Source organism: Manis javanica, chromosome 4 (genome assembly GCF_040802235.1).
Source record: "Manis javanica isolate MJ-LG chromosome 4, MJ_LKY, whole genome shotgun sequence".
Taxonomy (NCBI): Eukaryota; Metazoa; Chordata; class Mammalia; order Pholidota; family Manidae; genus Manis; species Manis javanica.
Window position 1 is genome coordinate 16909906 of NC_133159.1, and position 15771 is coordinate 16925676.

At 52.5% G+C, this 15771-nt stretch overlaps 1 protein-coding gene across 3 annotated transcripts in view; it reads left to right on the plus strand.

Moving 5' to 3' along the window:
• Positions 1-15771, plus strand: part of EPHB2 (EPH receptor B2) — a 179260-nt gene that overhangs the window by 143237 nt on the left and 20252 nt on the right. For all 3 annotated transcript variants that reach the window (XM_017676558.3, XM_037017936.2, XM_037017937.2), the window contains exon 6: positions 11491-11615. In XM_017676558.3, the coding sequence (XP_017532047.3) occupies positions 11491-11615 (125 nt within the window). The remainder of the gene's footprint in view (positions 1-11490; positions 11616-15771) is intronic.

Below are 15771 nucleotides of genomic sequence, written 5' to 3' on the forward strand. Positions count from 1 at the left end.
GCCTCAGACAAGTCACTTAGGCCGTGCCAGATCACATCTTCCCGATGGGGACCGTCACCCCCTCCTTGCAGCATTGCTGTGAGGCTCTGAGCTCATGTTCTCAAGGTGCCTCACAGGCTGTCTGGTACATGCAGACACTCAAAAAGCAGAGCTCATTCCGCATTCACTTTAATCCCAATAATGGCTCACATTTATCAAGTGCTTCCAATGGGCCAGACACCATTCCAAGTCCTTGACGAAGCATCTCCACAACAATGCCTTGGGGTAGGTCCTTTTATTATCCTGTCCTATAGGTATGGAAAGCAAGGCATCCAGGCTTTTGCTGGCAGTCACCAGGCAGTCAGTGGCAGAGCCTGAATAATTGCAGCACTGCATACTTGGGGACCGGCATTGGCCAGACCTGAGCCTTCTTCAGCAGGGTTCACACAGAGCCTGTGGGCAAACAGCCTTTGGGGCCACTGTGCTGAACAGCAGATCGACCAGTTAGGGAGCTCCCATATCTTCACATCCTAGTGGGTCACACGAGGAGAACACGTCAGCACCGGGCCTAACAAGCTCAGCCCTCATCCAGCACGGCCCTTTCCAAGCTGTGTGACCAGGCTGTATAGGAGACTCAGTCCTCACCTTCAAAATGGACATTTATTTATCATTCCAGCTTTGCCAGATGGTTGTCAGATTAGCAATGACGTGAACAAAGCACCCAGCATATAGTAGGTACACAGCACATGACAGCTAGGCTTTAAATGAAACCAGAAGGTAGAATCGTCTCCAGTTGCGGCTATAACACAATACCACAAACTTAGCAACTTAGACTGACACAGTGCTTACCCTACAGCTCTGTAGGTCCGAAGGCTAGCCCGCATCTCATCAGGCTTAAAGCAAGGTGTTGGCAGGGCTGCATTCCTTTCTGGTGGCCCTAAGGGGTGGCCCATTTCCTTGCTCGTGCCGGTGTCAGCAGAGTTTGACACCATGTGATTGCAGGAGTGAGGTGTCCATTTCCTGGCTGCCTGTCAGTGGGAGCGGCCTTGGCTTCCATTCTGGCACGTGGCCCCAGCACCTCAGGAGCAGTGACAGAGCGTCAGGTCCTCCTCACACTCTGGCTCTCTGGTTCCCTGACTCTCACGCACAAGTTCTCCTCTTTTGAGGATTCAAGTGATTAGATCGGGCTGCCTGGCAACCCAGGGCAGTCTGCCCATTTCGAGGGCCATGACCTTACTCAGGTCTGCAAAGCCCCTTCTGCCATGTCAGGTGACATATTCACAGGTTCCGGCATTCTGATGTGGGCCTCTTTAGGAGCCATTATCTACCTACAGAAGGTAGCATACGTCGAATGAGAGATGTCAGCATTAGCGGGAGCCCTGGAGTGCAAACCCCTCCTTTTATAGAAGGAAAAGGGAGGCCCAGAGACTTACTACATGGCTGCCCAAAATGGCACAGTGGGTCTCTGGCAGAACTGGTCTCCAACTCCCTGCCCGGGTACCAGGCCTCTGGATGTGACGCCACTGTGCATGCCTTTCTCCTGGAAAGACTTCCGACTCTCCAGAGCCCCTTGTGCCAGCTGTGTTCTCCTCTGATGCTCCTGCCCTCCTGTGGGGCGGGCACATGGTGGCTCAGTCTCTAGACCTGGCATGAGCATGTACTCACCCACTTCTGTGTCTGGGGGCCAGGAGGATCAGAGGGAGGTGGGCCAAGAGAGCCTCCGGTGAGGCCCAGGCCTGGAGAAATGAAGAGAGAGGGAGAGGGTGCTTCCCTCCCTGGGTCAAGCCCTCTGCACGGTCATCCTCTTTGATCCTCCCAAGCATTCTGCAGGAATGGCATTGCCAGCCTAGAATATCAGCCAAGATTGGGCTTGGCTGCATATAACAGGAAAAAAAAATAACAGAGAGCTGCTGCCACCGTAGCACTGTTTAACAGTCAGCCGCAACACCAATAGCATAAAAGCAAGAGTCACTTATCTAACTCACAAGTCTCCAGGTAGGTTGGATGAGTCTTGGCGGGGAGCATTCATGTTTGCACTCCGTCTACTCAGGGTCACTGGGCAGCTCTTTGGGTTTTGTCAGGGCTTTACTGCATGCTTGGGACTGACTGCTGTGAGCTGGTCAGGACGGCTCTGGCTGGGACAACTAGGGCAACAACTGTGTTCCATGTGTCTCAGACGATAGCAGGTCAGCCTGGGCGTGCTCTTGTGGCAATCACAGCCAGCAGATACATGCACGGGCTTTTTCAAGCCTCTTTTATATCATGTTTGCTTACATCCCATTGACTAAATCAAGTCACATGGCTAAGCCTAGAGTCAGAGAGAGAATTACACAAGTTACAGGGCAAAGAGTATAGATACAGGGAGGTGATTAATACAAACAGTCTTCCATATTGGCTTAGACAATATGGAGGTTTGTTTTTCTTACATATAAAAGATGTCAGAAAGATACGAGTTAGGGCAACTCCAGGGACTGTCAGAGATCCAGGAACCCCAGCACATGCACATATCTTCTTGTCCTTATATGCCAAAATGGCTGCAAGAGCTCCAGCTATCACACCCATGTCCCAGGCATCAGGCTGGAAGAATGAAAGTGAGAAGGGAAAAAGGCTTTTACCTTTCAAGGAGACTTCCTAGAAGTCCCACATAGTACATTAGCTTTATATTTCATTGGTCAACACATTGTCACATGGCCACTTGTAGCTGTCACAGAGTTGGGAAAATGTAGTCTTTTATTTGGGCACAATATGCCTAGCTAAGAACAAGGATTTTGTTAATTTGAGAAACAAAGAATGGATATTTGATAGGCAGTGAGTAGTGTCTACCATGTCCCATTTTACAGGTGAGGAACCTGGGCTCTGAGAGAAGTAAGTCCTCACACAGTACCTGTGCATGAGAGAGCTGGGCTCTAAACCCCGAATGCTGCTGCTTCCCCCATCCACCACCATGACCACCACTATTCAAGAACCTTTGCTAACCCCCACTACTAGTGCTGTTTGAGAGTCTGAGCAGCCCAGACAGCTACACGGGGCTGATGTCCCCTCACCCCTTACTCTGAACCAGGTCCTGTGCTAAGCACTTCACATGCAGGTTTTTCTTCAACCTCCCAACATCCCTCCCCTTGCCCCCATTCTGTAGAGGAGAAACTGAGGCACAGAGGGGTGAGGTTCATCATCTGGACCACCTGATTCGAGGCCCAGGCTCTTCCCATCTTGCTAGTTCAGATGCTGGAATACAACTGGGACCCACCTAGTAGTCACAGGTAAGATCAGGGCAGCTCAGCAGCCCACTGGGAGTGAGCGATGGGACGTTTCCACAGCACCGAGCCCAAGGCCGGCCTGCTTGTGAATAGGACCTGCTAGTTGGGGGAAGAAACAACCTAAGTGTTAGAGTCCAGTAGGCCTGGGTCCTGGTCCCGGCCCTGCCGCCTGTGAGCTGGAGCACCCAGGGCAGGAGACTCGATCTTGCTTTCCTCATCTGTGAAATGGAGGTGGTTAACCCCTAGTCCATCTGATTATGTAGCACCCAGTAGGCGTGCTACATCTACACTGAATCAAGGGAAGAATGAATGAGCAGTTAAACAGCCAATTGCCACCCCAGACAGGAGCTTTTCACTGGTTCAAGACAAAAAATAACATTTCCTGGACCCAGTTCTTCCCCCCACCCTCCCCACAAAATGTGTTCCACCAATTACAAGTTCCAAAAGACGTTAATAATCATTATGTGAATAAAGTGTTCTGAGGCCAAAGGAGACCTAGACTGCCAGGTTAAACCAGGTTAACTCTGTTTCTCCATGCAGGACTTCTCAGAGCCTTGAATAACAGTGTGCAGTGTGAGTCTCACAAGCAGGGGTCTAGAACTCTGTTTCTCAAATTTTCTTGGCCACCAAACACCTTTCTCCGAGAAAAGTGCCACTCTAGCACCAGTTCTCAGCTTTTCCTTTTTTCTGTCCCACAGCACTAAGAGCCTTGGTCTAATCAGAAAGAAACAAAGGCCCACTTTCTTATCTGCAGAAATTCTGTTGTGGCAGTTAGGTCACGTCACCCCAAAGTGCAGTGGATCATCAGCAGTTAGCAGCACTCTTACAGGTTTAAGAGACAAGTGCTCAGAACAGCTCTCCTATTGTCAACGGGAAATTCTGGGACAGTGTTCTTGCCATAGACCCCGGAGGTCACAAGCACAGTAACAGTCAGCTGTGGGGAGACAGGCCGTGGGTTGTCATGAGGCCCAGGTCACGGCAGAGCAGGTCACAGGTGGGCACAGGGTCCACAGGAGAGCTCATTGTTAGTGACCGTCATACAAGGCATGCAGCCTTCCAGTGGCTGCTGCCTGAAGCCATTACTCCAGGTCAGTGGACTCGGCCAGATTCCTGAAGGGGCTCAAAAAAGTGAGCACCTACCCTTCCCCCCTTCCCCGAATACTATTGGTAATTGCCTGCTCTGAGCTACACACTGTTCCAGGCACTAGGGATAAAGAATTAAATAAGAGAGATAAGGCCCCTGCCCTCAGATTGTGTTTGCCTATTAAGAAAGTGGGACAGCAAGTGACCAGAGGTGGGTGGTCAGGGGTACCTCAGAGGAGGCAGTGTGGGGCCAGATCCCTGGGAAAGGAGTGGCCTCAGTGTAACTGGGAACAGGAAGGCGGCAAGTAGAGGGAGGTGGCAGGAGCCGGGCAAGCAGGCCTTCAGGCTGCATGGACCACCTGCTTTGTTCCACATGCAGTGAGAAGCCACTGAGCGCTGTCTGCAGGAGCAAAGATGTCAGAGAGGTGGTAGGATCTGAGACTGTGGCTTGGGGTGGGGTCTCAGACTGTCCAATGCCCAATGACTTTTCCCCACTCCTTCCAAGCTCATGAGGTCTTCTGACTAGAGAAAGGGGAAAGGCCAAATGTAGGGATCTCCTTCCTTCCTCAGAGCTCAGGGCTGTGGAGGCAAAGCTGAATGAGGCCCGAACCCACAGCCTCTTGCAGTAGCCAGGGTCACGGGCCCCCTGTCAGCCTGTCCAAGGATCCTAGTCCCCCGAGGCCCTTAGAGACCACCTAGTTCAACCTCTCCAGGCCCTAAGAGGGAACAGAGGCGTTCAGGAAGGCTCCTTCCCTGAGTCGCAGCTAATGAAGGGACTGGACACCCCCTCAGAGCTCACTGGGGGCAGCAGGGCCCCTGACCACCTGCTCCAGCCACACAGTCCCGGCCCTTCCTGCAGTCCTCCCCCTTCCCCTCTCGGCCACAAGCCTCTTTTGTGCTTGCTCCCTGGGGCTCCATCTCCTTGCAGGGGTCACAGGGCACCACTGACCTCATCCCCCTGCCGGCGTGCCCGGCTCATAATTGAAAATACCAGAATTCCCTGAAGACCAACTTACAGGGAAACCTGATACCCCAGGGTGGGCGATAGGCGGCAGGAGTGATGGGAGAACATCCAGCTGTTCCCTTTTCTCCACCATTAATCCCCCTGGATTCTCAGAGGAAGGCCAGCCCTGCTTGGCCCCCACTGGCCTGCCTTGATCATCTTCCCAGCAAATGCCGCCTCCTTGCCACGCCCAGGGTTACGGGGCTTATGGGATCAGAGCCCGGGTTAGCCGCCGGTAACCCAAGCCTTCCAGCTAAGCCCACCAAACCTAGACCCCCATGGCCATGTGGGACCTGCCTCCACCAACAGCTGAGCTCCTGGAGCCGTGGTAGGTGGGTGGGCAGTGGGCAAGGTGAGTCGGTGGGGGCTGGGTGGAGTTAGCTTTGCAGCGACAGGATGGGAGCCGGACCAGAGTGTCCTCAGAGGCCCTCTGAAGTCCACCAAGTCCAGACCTCCCCAATCGGCCTGCACTGGCTGCAGCCAATGGACCAGGGTGGGCGGGCCTGGGTTCAGTTTCCAGCTGCACTGCCTGCTAACTGTGACCTGGGCAAGTTAATTCCTACCTCAGTGCCTCCATTTCCTCACCCATGAACTGGTACCAGCCTCATAGGGCTGATACGAGTGTTCAGTTAACTGATATAAAGCCTTTGGGAAAGTGTCCAACATACAGTGAACAAGTGTGGGGTGTCAGCTGTGGGGACCTTCCCTTTTTCTCTTTCTGGGCATCATGGGGCACACTGGAGTTGTCCAGATGACAAGTTCATGTTTTAGTTGAGAAGCAGGCTGCTGCTCCTACAGCAGGAGCCCTCTGTGGCTCCCCAGTGCCTTGAGGACAAGGCCAGCTCCTAGGCCTGGAGTCTGCCCCACCTGCCTCAGCAGCCTCACCGTTTCAGGCAGGAACCAGGCTGAGAAGCAGCGTGGTAGGTGGAAAATAAACTACACCAGCACTCAGCTGGTCTGGGCTGTAATTGTGGCCCCACCTCTACCTGCTGTGTGACCTTGGACAAGTCACTTCCCTCTTCTGGCCCTGAACCCACTACTCCTCCAGCCACATGAGTTTTAACAAATTCTCCTGGTCATCTCCCTACACACCCTCTAGTTTGAAAACTGCAGTAATGTATAGGGACACACTGCCTTTTTCTTCATTGTTGGGAGGTGAAATCACAGGGAGAAATAAGAAGGGACTGGTAATGCCCCTTCTCGGGACTGGATCATCTTGGCCAAGTCCTTAGGTGCTTGGAGCCAGGCCTCCAGCCCAGTAGGCCCTCACTGAGTTGAAACAAATAGGCCTCCCCCCCTTAGTCCACGAGCCCCTGGAAGGCAGGGAGCTGGCAAGGCTCCTCTCCGAGCCCCAGCACCCAGTGTCATTCCGGCATCACAGGGGCTCTGCAGGGTGAAAGATTTTTTTCCATCTTTACTGAGATATTATTGACATAGAACATACATAAGATGAAGGTGTACACTGCGATGTTTTCACACATGTATATATTGCAAAATAGTTTCCACAGTAAGGACAGTTAACACCTCCATCCTCTCACATAATTACCATTTTTTTGGTGTGGTGATAACATTTAAGATCTACTCTCTTAACTTCCAAGTGTATGATATAGTGTTGTTAATTATTGTCACCATGCTGTGCCTTAGATCCCCCCAACTTACCTAGAGCTAGGGGTTTGCACCCTTTGGACAACATCCCTCATTTCCCCCATACCCTGACTCTATTCTATTCTCTTGAAATATTCTTAATAATGACTTCCTCCAGACAGTGCCAGACACCGTGCTCAAACCTTTACATGCATTTCTCCTTTCTTATTCATAGCATCCTTGTGAGGTAAGGGTCCCATTTGACAGATGTGTAAACTGAGGTTCAGAGAGCTTAAGGGAAATTGCTCAAGGTCACAACACTGGGAGTGGAGGACTGGGAGTTGCGTGCAGGTCTGTCTGGAGTGGAATTTCCTCAGGGGACTGGAGCGGAATTTCCTCAGCTGAGTGTTTTACAGCTCTAAGCAGGAAGCACGAGGTGAGTGAGTGCACAGAGCAGTGGCTTGATGAGAGAACTCCCCACTCATTCTCATGGGCTCAGTGTGCACTTAATGCTCCACGGATATTACAGACATACAATGACAGCACACTCCACCCACCCCTTCGTGTACCCCTCCCCACCTTGGTAAGAGATCCCAGCATCCAAGGAGCCCTGGAGATGACCTCATCCAGCCCCTCAAACCAGCATTATCCCCAGACGCTTGGAGGCAGGGCCAGGGGGCATCCCTTCCCAAGTCTTTAGTAGCTGAGTTTAAAACATCCTCATTGACCTCTCAGAGCACATGCATGCACACGCAGGTATGCACACACAACACCCCCCTGCCCTGCCTCCACACACACATGCACCAGAGTGGTCACTGCCCTGTGAGTTGGCTAAGAGGGACTGAGAAGCTGGGGTGAGACCTGGGAGGTGCTTCCTGGGCTAGCAGGAAGGGTGAGCCCCCAGTCAGGACCCCCCAGATTAGCCCAAGACTTTGAAACTCCAGACTGGACTTAATGTGTTGTTTTCAGGGGGAGCTGATGACAGCAGGCAGGGGAGAGGGTTGGACAGCCTGGGCCTCCCAGGAGCCAGGGCCTTCAGCAGTGCAGGAGAACAGAGCGCTCAGCTCCACACAAAGGCAGCTCCAGCAGGAGGGACGGGCTGGGCTGGGCTGGGGACAAGGGCAGAGAATGCGGGAACAGGAGTATGGACTGCTCTGAGGGCTGGCAGGGAGCAAAGCTGAGGCAGAACTCGGCTCCAGGAGCTGTGTGACCTTAGGGAAGTCACTGTGTCTCTCTGAGCCTCAATTTCCTCTTTTGCAAGTTGCAGGTATTATCCCTGGCCCAAGGTTGTTGTTGGGAGGATCAAACAAGATGAAGTGGGTCAGCTTCTCAGTGCACAATGGCAAGTGCCCGGTGACACCCGTGAATGCCCACAGCCCTGACCACGTGCCAGGTGCCATACTAGCACCCACATGACTTCACTTGTTTGCTCCTGACAACAGCCCTCAAGGGCACACTGCCAGTAGGCTCATTTTACAGACAAGAGAAACTAAACACTGAGTGCTCTGAGTGCCCTCCGTAGGGCCCTAACAATTATCCTCCTTAATTGCCAGTGAGCATTTACCTGGAACCAGGCTGAGGGCACATTAATGGTACTGTGCTGGGGGCAAGAGCCCCATCCACTGGGTTCAGGTCCTAGCTCTCCACCCTCTTGCTCTATGACACTGAGCAGGTTCCTGAACAGCCCCAAGCCTCAGTTTCCTCATCTAAAAACTGGGGATGTTAATAGCCTCCAGCTCAGGGCAACTGTGAGAATTCATGTTACATCTGTGTTCATAGGTGTGAGGAGTGCTTGGTACAGAAGGTTAGGTTCATGTGTTCATCATTGTTATTATACACATATACACAGTCCTGAAAGCCCTTCAACTGACTGCATGAAGCCTGAGAAACATCCCTCCCCATCCCTGAGCATCAGAGAGAAGGTGCGTGTTTTGTCCTGTCACTGTCCGTGTAGCCTCAGGCAAGGTACTTTACTCTGATTCTCAGCTGTCCCATCTGCAAAATGGGCTGGAGATCTGCCTCCCAGGTTGTCATGAGGATTAACAGGGTTATAATTGCATGTCAAGGGCATAGCACAGTGCCCAGCATGCGATAGGTACTCAATAAACGCTGGCTAGTGGGGGCCCTCCTTTGGATAGGGGTCTCTTGATACACAAAAATAAATAGAGAGATGGAGTCTCCCTTTTTGACTAACAAGGAAACTGCAGGGAGCCAGGTCTCTGACCTTGCCAAGAGGCCCACTATCCCTGGGGGACTAGGAGCCAAGTCGAGGGTCAGGCCGCATCCCTCGGTGGGCAGAGGGAACAGACTAGCCAGGGACGCTTGGACTAAGGTCCACGTCCTTCTTGCAGGTGCTGCCACCACCACCACCACCCTCGGGGCCAGTTTTCCACAGTTCCTCAGGGTCCTGGACCTGCCCAGGCTCACACTGGCCCTGGGTTGATCCAGCTCCATGCCAAGGGCTATGAAGGAAGGACAGGCAGGGAGCATCTGAGCATCAAGACCTCGGGACCTTCCAGCCGGGCCCACAGTGCAGTAGAGGAAGCCAGGTCCAGAAGTGGGGACAGCTCGCCTAAGGTCACACAGCTAGTTAGGAGCAGGCAAGAGAGCAGAGCCTTGTCTTCTGATGAACAGACTGTTCCCACCACCCTGGGGATGAAGCAACAGAAACAGAGCAGGAAACAGGTGGGTCATTGCCAAGCTTCAAGTCCCCCATGAGCTGCTGCTGGTCCCTGGTCTGTGCTCACGTCATAGAGCCAGAGCCCCTGCAAAGTAGGATTTGGGTGGGGAGAAGGCCCAGCCTCAGCCTTCAGGCGCCCCTGTGCTGGCCAAGGCAGGGCATCTGCTTGTCAGGACCTGGCCAGGATCCAAGATAGATGGCAGGAGGTGCTCCCTTCACCTTGGTGAGTCCTCAGCACATGCTGGGACCACAAAAGCCTTGGGCCAGAGAGGTGAAGGGGGGGCTTGCTCCAGTCTCCTCATAGGTACAAACTACTGAGTCAGGAGTCCATCTCTGGCTGGTGCAATTTGTGGGATGACCACTGCTCCAGCAGACCCAGCTTCCAATCCCAGCTCTGCACTGATGGGCTGTGTGATGACATCAGAAAGCCCCCTGCCCCTCTGAGCTTCCATGTCTTCACCTGTCAGTGGCACTAATACTTCCCCCTCACCCACCCTGAGTCAGCATGCAAAGGACCCAGGACTGTGACTGGTACATAGCAGGTGCTTTGCACAGCTTTGTTCCATTTGAGGAGGAGGCAAAAAACGAAGGTCAGGGCCCGTGATGAAATTAGGAACCACGAAAAGGGCTGCATGCCACAAACTCACTGTGTAATCTCGGGCACCTCACAGCCCCTCTCTGGACCTCAGTTTCCACATCTGCAAGTGAGGGAATGGGATGAAATGACTTCTAAGAGTCCCAGCAGTAAACACAGCCTCCCCTGACTTCTTGTCTCCTTCGTCTAACCACTCTCCATGAGGACACTGGCAACAGGGGGATGGAGGGATGGATGAATGGATTTTATTGAGGTGAAATTCATCTAACATACAATTAACCATTTCAACGTGTACAATTCAGTGGCATTTAGTACAGTCACCACGTAGTACAATGACCACCTATATCTAGTTCCAAAACATTTCATCATCCCAGAGGAAAACCCATTACCCAACATTCCCTGTTCCTGCCTCCCCCCAGCCCCTGTCAACTGCCAGTCTGCTTACTATGTATGGATCTACCTATGCTGGATATTTAATATCAATGGAATCATACAATACATGACTTTGTGTCTTTCACTTAGCATATTTCTGAGATTCATCTATGTTGTAGCATCTGTCAGTACTTCATTCTTTTTTATGGTTATACCACAATTTGTGACCCACTCATCTGTCAATGAACATTGGGGTCGTTCCCACCTTTGGCTATTGTGAATAGTGCTGTTATGTACATTCGTGTGCAAGTATTCAATTTGAGTCCCCGTTTTCAGTTCTTTGGGGCATTTAAGAGTGGAATTGCTGGGTCCTATGGTAATTCTATGTTTAACTTTTTAAGTAACTGCCAAACTGTTTTCCATAGTAACTATGGATTTATTTTTATATATTTATTTTTGGGGGTCATTTTTATTCACTGCAGTATTTCTGGCACATGGTAGGCGCTCAGTGCAAATTTGTTGAAGGGATGAATAATCCCCCACCTTCTCTGCTTCCCTCAGAGTCCTATCACCGGGTCTAGGGTCTGGATGTCCACTGGTCCAGTAGATGGAAGCTTCAAGAGAGAATGAAAGACATTTTATCCAGCCCACTTGGGGCCAGGCCAGAGAAGGGGCCCAGGGCCTCTCTTCTGACCTGTGGCTTGAGCTCCCCAGGGATGGCCAGGATTGTTGGTGTCTGTCATCTAAAGGTGCCTCATGAGGGCGGCACCCATGGCCCCACACAAGCCCCTCTGCCCCATCAGCCCCCTAGGCAGGCTGTGTGCCCTTGTCAGATACCTTCCCCTCTCTGGTCCCATATACTCTGTCTGGGCACCAGTTAAGTTGGTGCACCCTCTCGTGCCTGCCTCTGACCCATAACCTCTGACCTCTCTTCCAGCTCCATCGGCTGTGTCCATCATGCACCAGGTGAGCCGCACTGTGGACAGCATCACTCTGTCGTGGTCCCAGCCCGACCAGCCCAACGGCGTCATCCTGGACTATGAGCTGCAGTACTATGAGAAGGTACCTGTGCCCCCAGGTGCTCTTCCCACCCCCAGCTCGCTGAGGGCCACCTTCCAGGCCGGAGCCTGGTTCTGTGCAACTGGACAAGCTGGTGCAGCAGAAAGAGCACTAGCCTTCGGGGTCAGGCCGCCTGGCTTGCACCCCGGCTCCAGTCCTCCCAGCTGAGACCTCACGCAGGCGTCTTGACCTCTGAGTCCTGCTTTTCTGGTCTGAGGGATCGGGCCAGCAAATCTCGGCAAAATGCCGTGGTCATAGCCCTCTCCCCACCCAAGGTCTTTCTCCACCAAGACTCCCTCCATCTTGATCTCAATGGGCCTGATGTTCTGAAAGAACTGGTTTTCCAAAAAACTGCATTTACCCCATAATAATTCGTCATTCTCCCATTCTGAAGCAGGGATTTGAAACCGCTCAAGAGAGCTCCTGTGCAAGGGGAGACTGGAGGCCCTCCCGGTGCTGCCGCGGCCCCCACTAAGGCACTTCCTTTCATTATGCCTGGGCACTCTCCCTATGAGCAGTGATTTCTCTTTGGGCTTTTACATCAGACCCTTATTACTCCCTTCAGAGGCCTGGGATCCAGCGGCCCCAGGTTGGAAGCCACTGTTGTGGCAGAGCAGCACTGGACTAGGAGTGAGAAGCTGTGTGGCCTTGGGTAGGCGTCTGTCTCTCTCTGAGCCTCAGCACCCCCTGAGTGGAGTGCAGACGAGACCACCTCTCTGGCATGAGGGCTGTGAGTAAACGAGGAAAGGCAGGGGCAGCGCCCAGCACAGCCCCTGGCCCTCCATGGAGGCACACATACGCTCCTTTCCTCCCCCTCCTGCCTGCCTGCTGCATAGCGGGCAGGGCCTGCACAGTACAGGGCCCAGGATGGACAAAGCAGCTGGACTTCAGAGGCCCAGGAAAATCCCTCTCATTTTGTTTTTATTTTGGTATCATTAATATACAATCACATGAGCAACACTGTGGTTACTAGATTACTCCCATTATCAAGTCCCCACCACATACCCCATTACAATCACTGTCCATCAGTGTAGTAAGATGCTGTAGAGTCACTACTTGTCTTCTCTGTGCTATACTGCCTTCCCCGTGCCCCCCCTACATTATGTGTGCTAATCATAATGCCCCTTATTCCCCTTCTCCCTCCCTTCCCACCCATCCTCCCCAGTCCCTTTCCCTTTGGTAACTGTTAGTCCATTCTTGGGTTCTGTGAGTCTGCTGCTGTTTTGTTCCTTCAGTTTTTTTCTTTGTTCTTATATTCCACAGATGAGTGAAATCATTTGGTATTTGTCTTTCTCCGCCTGGCTTATTTCACTGAGCATAATACCCTCTAGCTCCATCCATGTTGTTGCAAATGGTAGGATTTGTTTGGAAAATATCTCTTTTGACTGTTAACTTTTCTTACCTGCTCCCTGAGGCACCAAACAGTCACAGAGGCTGCAAGGGCCCCTGAGAAAGATGTGGCTGGGCTCCCATTCAGACGATGGTGTAAATGACTGTGGGAAGTGCTTTAGTTGAGGGCAAGCCCAGAGGGAACCAAAAGTGGATTCTCCCTGATGGTGAGGAGGAAAGGTGGAGACAGTTCAGTGGGCCCTGCTGGATCCCCCGTTCCAAGGCCCAGCCCAGCCCAGCCCTTCCATTCCATTAACTGCTGCATCAGCCAAACTTTGGTGAGTCTCAGGGGTTTGTCAGACACTTACCAGCTCCCCCGCTAGTTTGTGACTGCTGTGTCCTTGCTCATCCCCTTCTCTGGGCAGTGCATTCTGAGAGGCCAAGGACCACACCTGTCCCATTCACCACCTTCTCTCCAGCACCTTCGGCCTGGCACCAAGGAGGCACTTGATAAATATTGGTTGAATGAATAAGTGAATGGGTCGTTTTCCAGGCCTATGCCTGACCACTGCAGCCCACTCACCAGAAAGCCCCTGAATGAACCTGGACCTTCACATCTCTGGTCCCCCCACCTCCACCAGTCAACTTGTCCCTCTACTCTCCCCTCATCACTGTTCGTCAGGACCTTCAGGTTCCACCCAAATGCCACCCCCATCAGGAGTGCATGTCGTCTTGCACAGACTGCCCCTCTCTTAAAGCACTGCCATCTGACTGTGGGTGCCCGTGTCTCCCTCAGAGGGCTGTGAACAGTGAATGAGTGAATTGTATGAATGAACACAAGAAGTAAGTGATGGAGCCTGTGAATGAAAGAGGGCACTGGCTGGGCGGCTGGGCGTCTGGAGGGAGAGAGGGATGGGTGAATTCCTTCCACCTGGACCATTCCTCACCTCTGCCTGGCTAACAACAACTCATCCCCTCAAGTCTCAGCTTCAACATCATCCCTTCGGGGAAGCCCTCCCTGTGCCCAGACAGAGGCAGGGCCATCTAACCTTCTTGCACCTCACCTTTCTTCCCCATAGCCTTTATCCCAGTCATGGTTTTTAAATGTTACTGAGTAACTAGGTATTTGCCACCTCTGCTTCGAGCTGGATAGTAGGATTGTGCCTTATCTCTGCTGTGTCCTCAGAGTGGCACACAGTAGGTGCTCAAGAGGTGTTTGCTGGATGGCCTGAGCCAGAGATGATGGATGTGCAGGAAGCATCTCCTCTTTGCTGGACCCTAAAGGACCTCCAAGGAGCCAGGCATCCCTGTAGCTGGACCAGCTGCTCCCAGGGCCCCGAAGTCCCAGGCCTTGCAGAAGCCAACATTCCCACCCCCTCTGGTGGAGAAAGCTTAGCAGCTCAGAATTCAAAAAGGGAAAAAAAAAAAACTAATTAAGAAGCTTTATGATTAAATGAAACTGAGTGTTTGTCCCCAAAGACAGGAGCGGAAATGAGGAATCCCGGTGCGGGTCCTGCCTATGCGACCCATTTCCTACCAAGACAGGAGGGGCTGGGGATGCTGATGGAGGTGTGAACCAGGAGGCAGCGCTGCCCTACTTTTTGCTGCTGTCCGGCATCCCATCCCCAGGCCCCTGCCAGGGCTGGCAGGACCAGCAGGCCCCGGGGCAGCCTCAGTTACCACCTGCTCACATTTCATGAGCACTCACTATGTGCTAAGCACATCACCTTCATCACCTCATTCATCTTCACAGCATCCCAAGTGCTTTTCACCCCATTGGGCAGGAGAGGAAATTGAAGTACAGAGAAGTTGTGTAACTTGTCCAAGAGCACCCAGCTGCTACATGGCAGAGCAAGGATTTGCACCCGTGCTCTCGCTCTTCATCTGGCTCTCCTGCCTCCCAGGGGATGCTTCTGGAATGACCACTAAGAGATGGACAGGACCAGGCTCTGATGGAAGATTTTAGGCACAAATATCTAGAGGGGCAGGCCTCCTGTTCAGGTGTGATGAGACATGGCCCCGCTTTGGTCTGCTCTCCTCCCAGGGCCTGTGGTACAGCGAGAGGCAGCTTGGCATCTGCCCACGGGGCGAGGGACACTGGTTCATTCAGCATTCACTGTCACCAATTTGGGGCTAGGCCCTGAGCTGTGTACTAGAAATTCTGAGTAACCAGAAGTGCCTGGAGCCTCAGGGACACGTCACAGTCTGGGGTGAAAGACTTGTTCAAACACAAATAGCCATGAGACAGGGTATGATACAAGTCACAGAAGGGCTAACAAGGCCCCATGGGGGCACCAAGGAGAGGCCCATAATCTTGATATGAGTGAAGAAAAGTCTTCATTCTGGTGACATTTGAAGTGAGCCTTAAAAGATGCTAGGAGTTCACCAGACAGGCAAGTGATAAGAGCAGAGTTATTCCAGATGGCAGGAGCAGCATATGCAAAGGCCCTGGGGCACAATATGCTGGATGTATTCAGAGAACAGAGAGGATGAGTGTGCCAGGAATGACATGAACAAGGAAGTGACTGGCAGGGGAAGAGTTTGTAGAGGGAGGGAGGGCCGGATTGTGGTGGGCATTCCAGGACTCTGGAGTCTGGATTCAATTTAAAGTCCTATGGGAAGCCATCAGAAGGTTCTGGAATGATGTGATCTGACTCAGATTACTTTAAAGATCCCTGTAACTCGCTGTGTGGGGAACAGACCGTAAGGGGGTCCTGTGGACACAGGCAGACCCGGCACAGGGCTCTTAAGGGACACCAAGTGAGAAATGATGGTGGCATGGAGTATGGGGCAGACAGCAGAGATGAAGAGAAGCTGACAGGTTCAAACA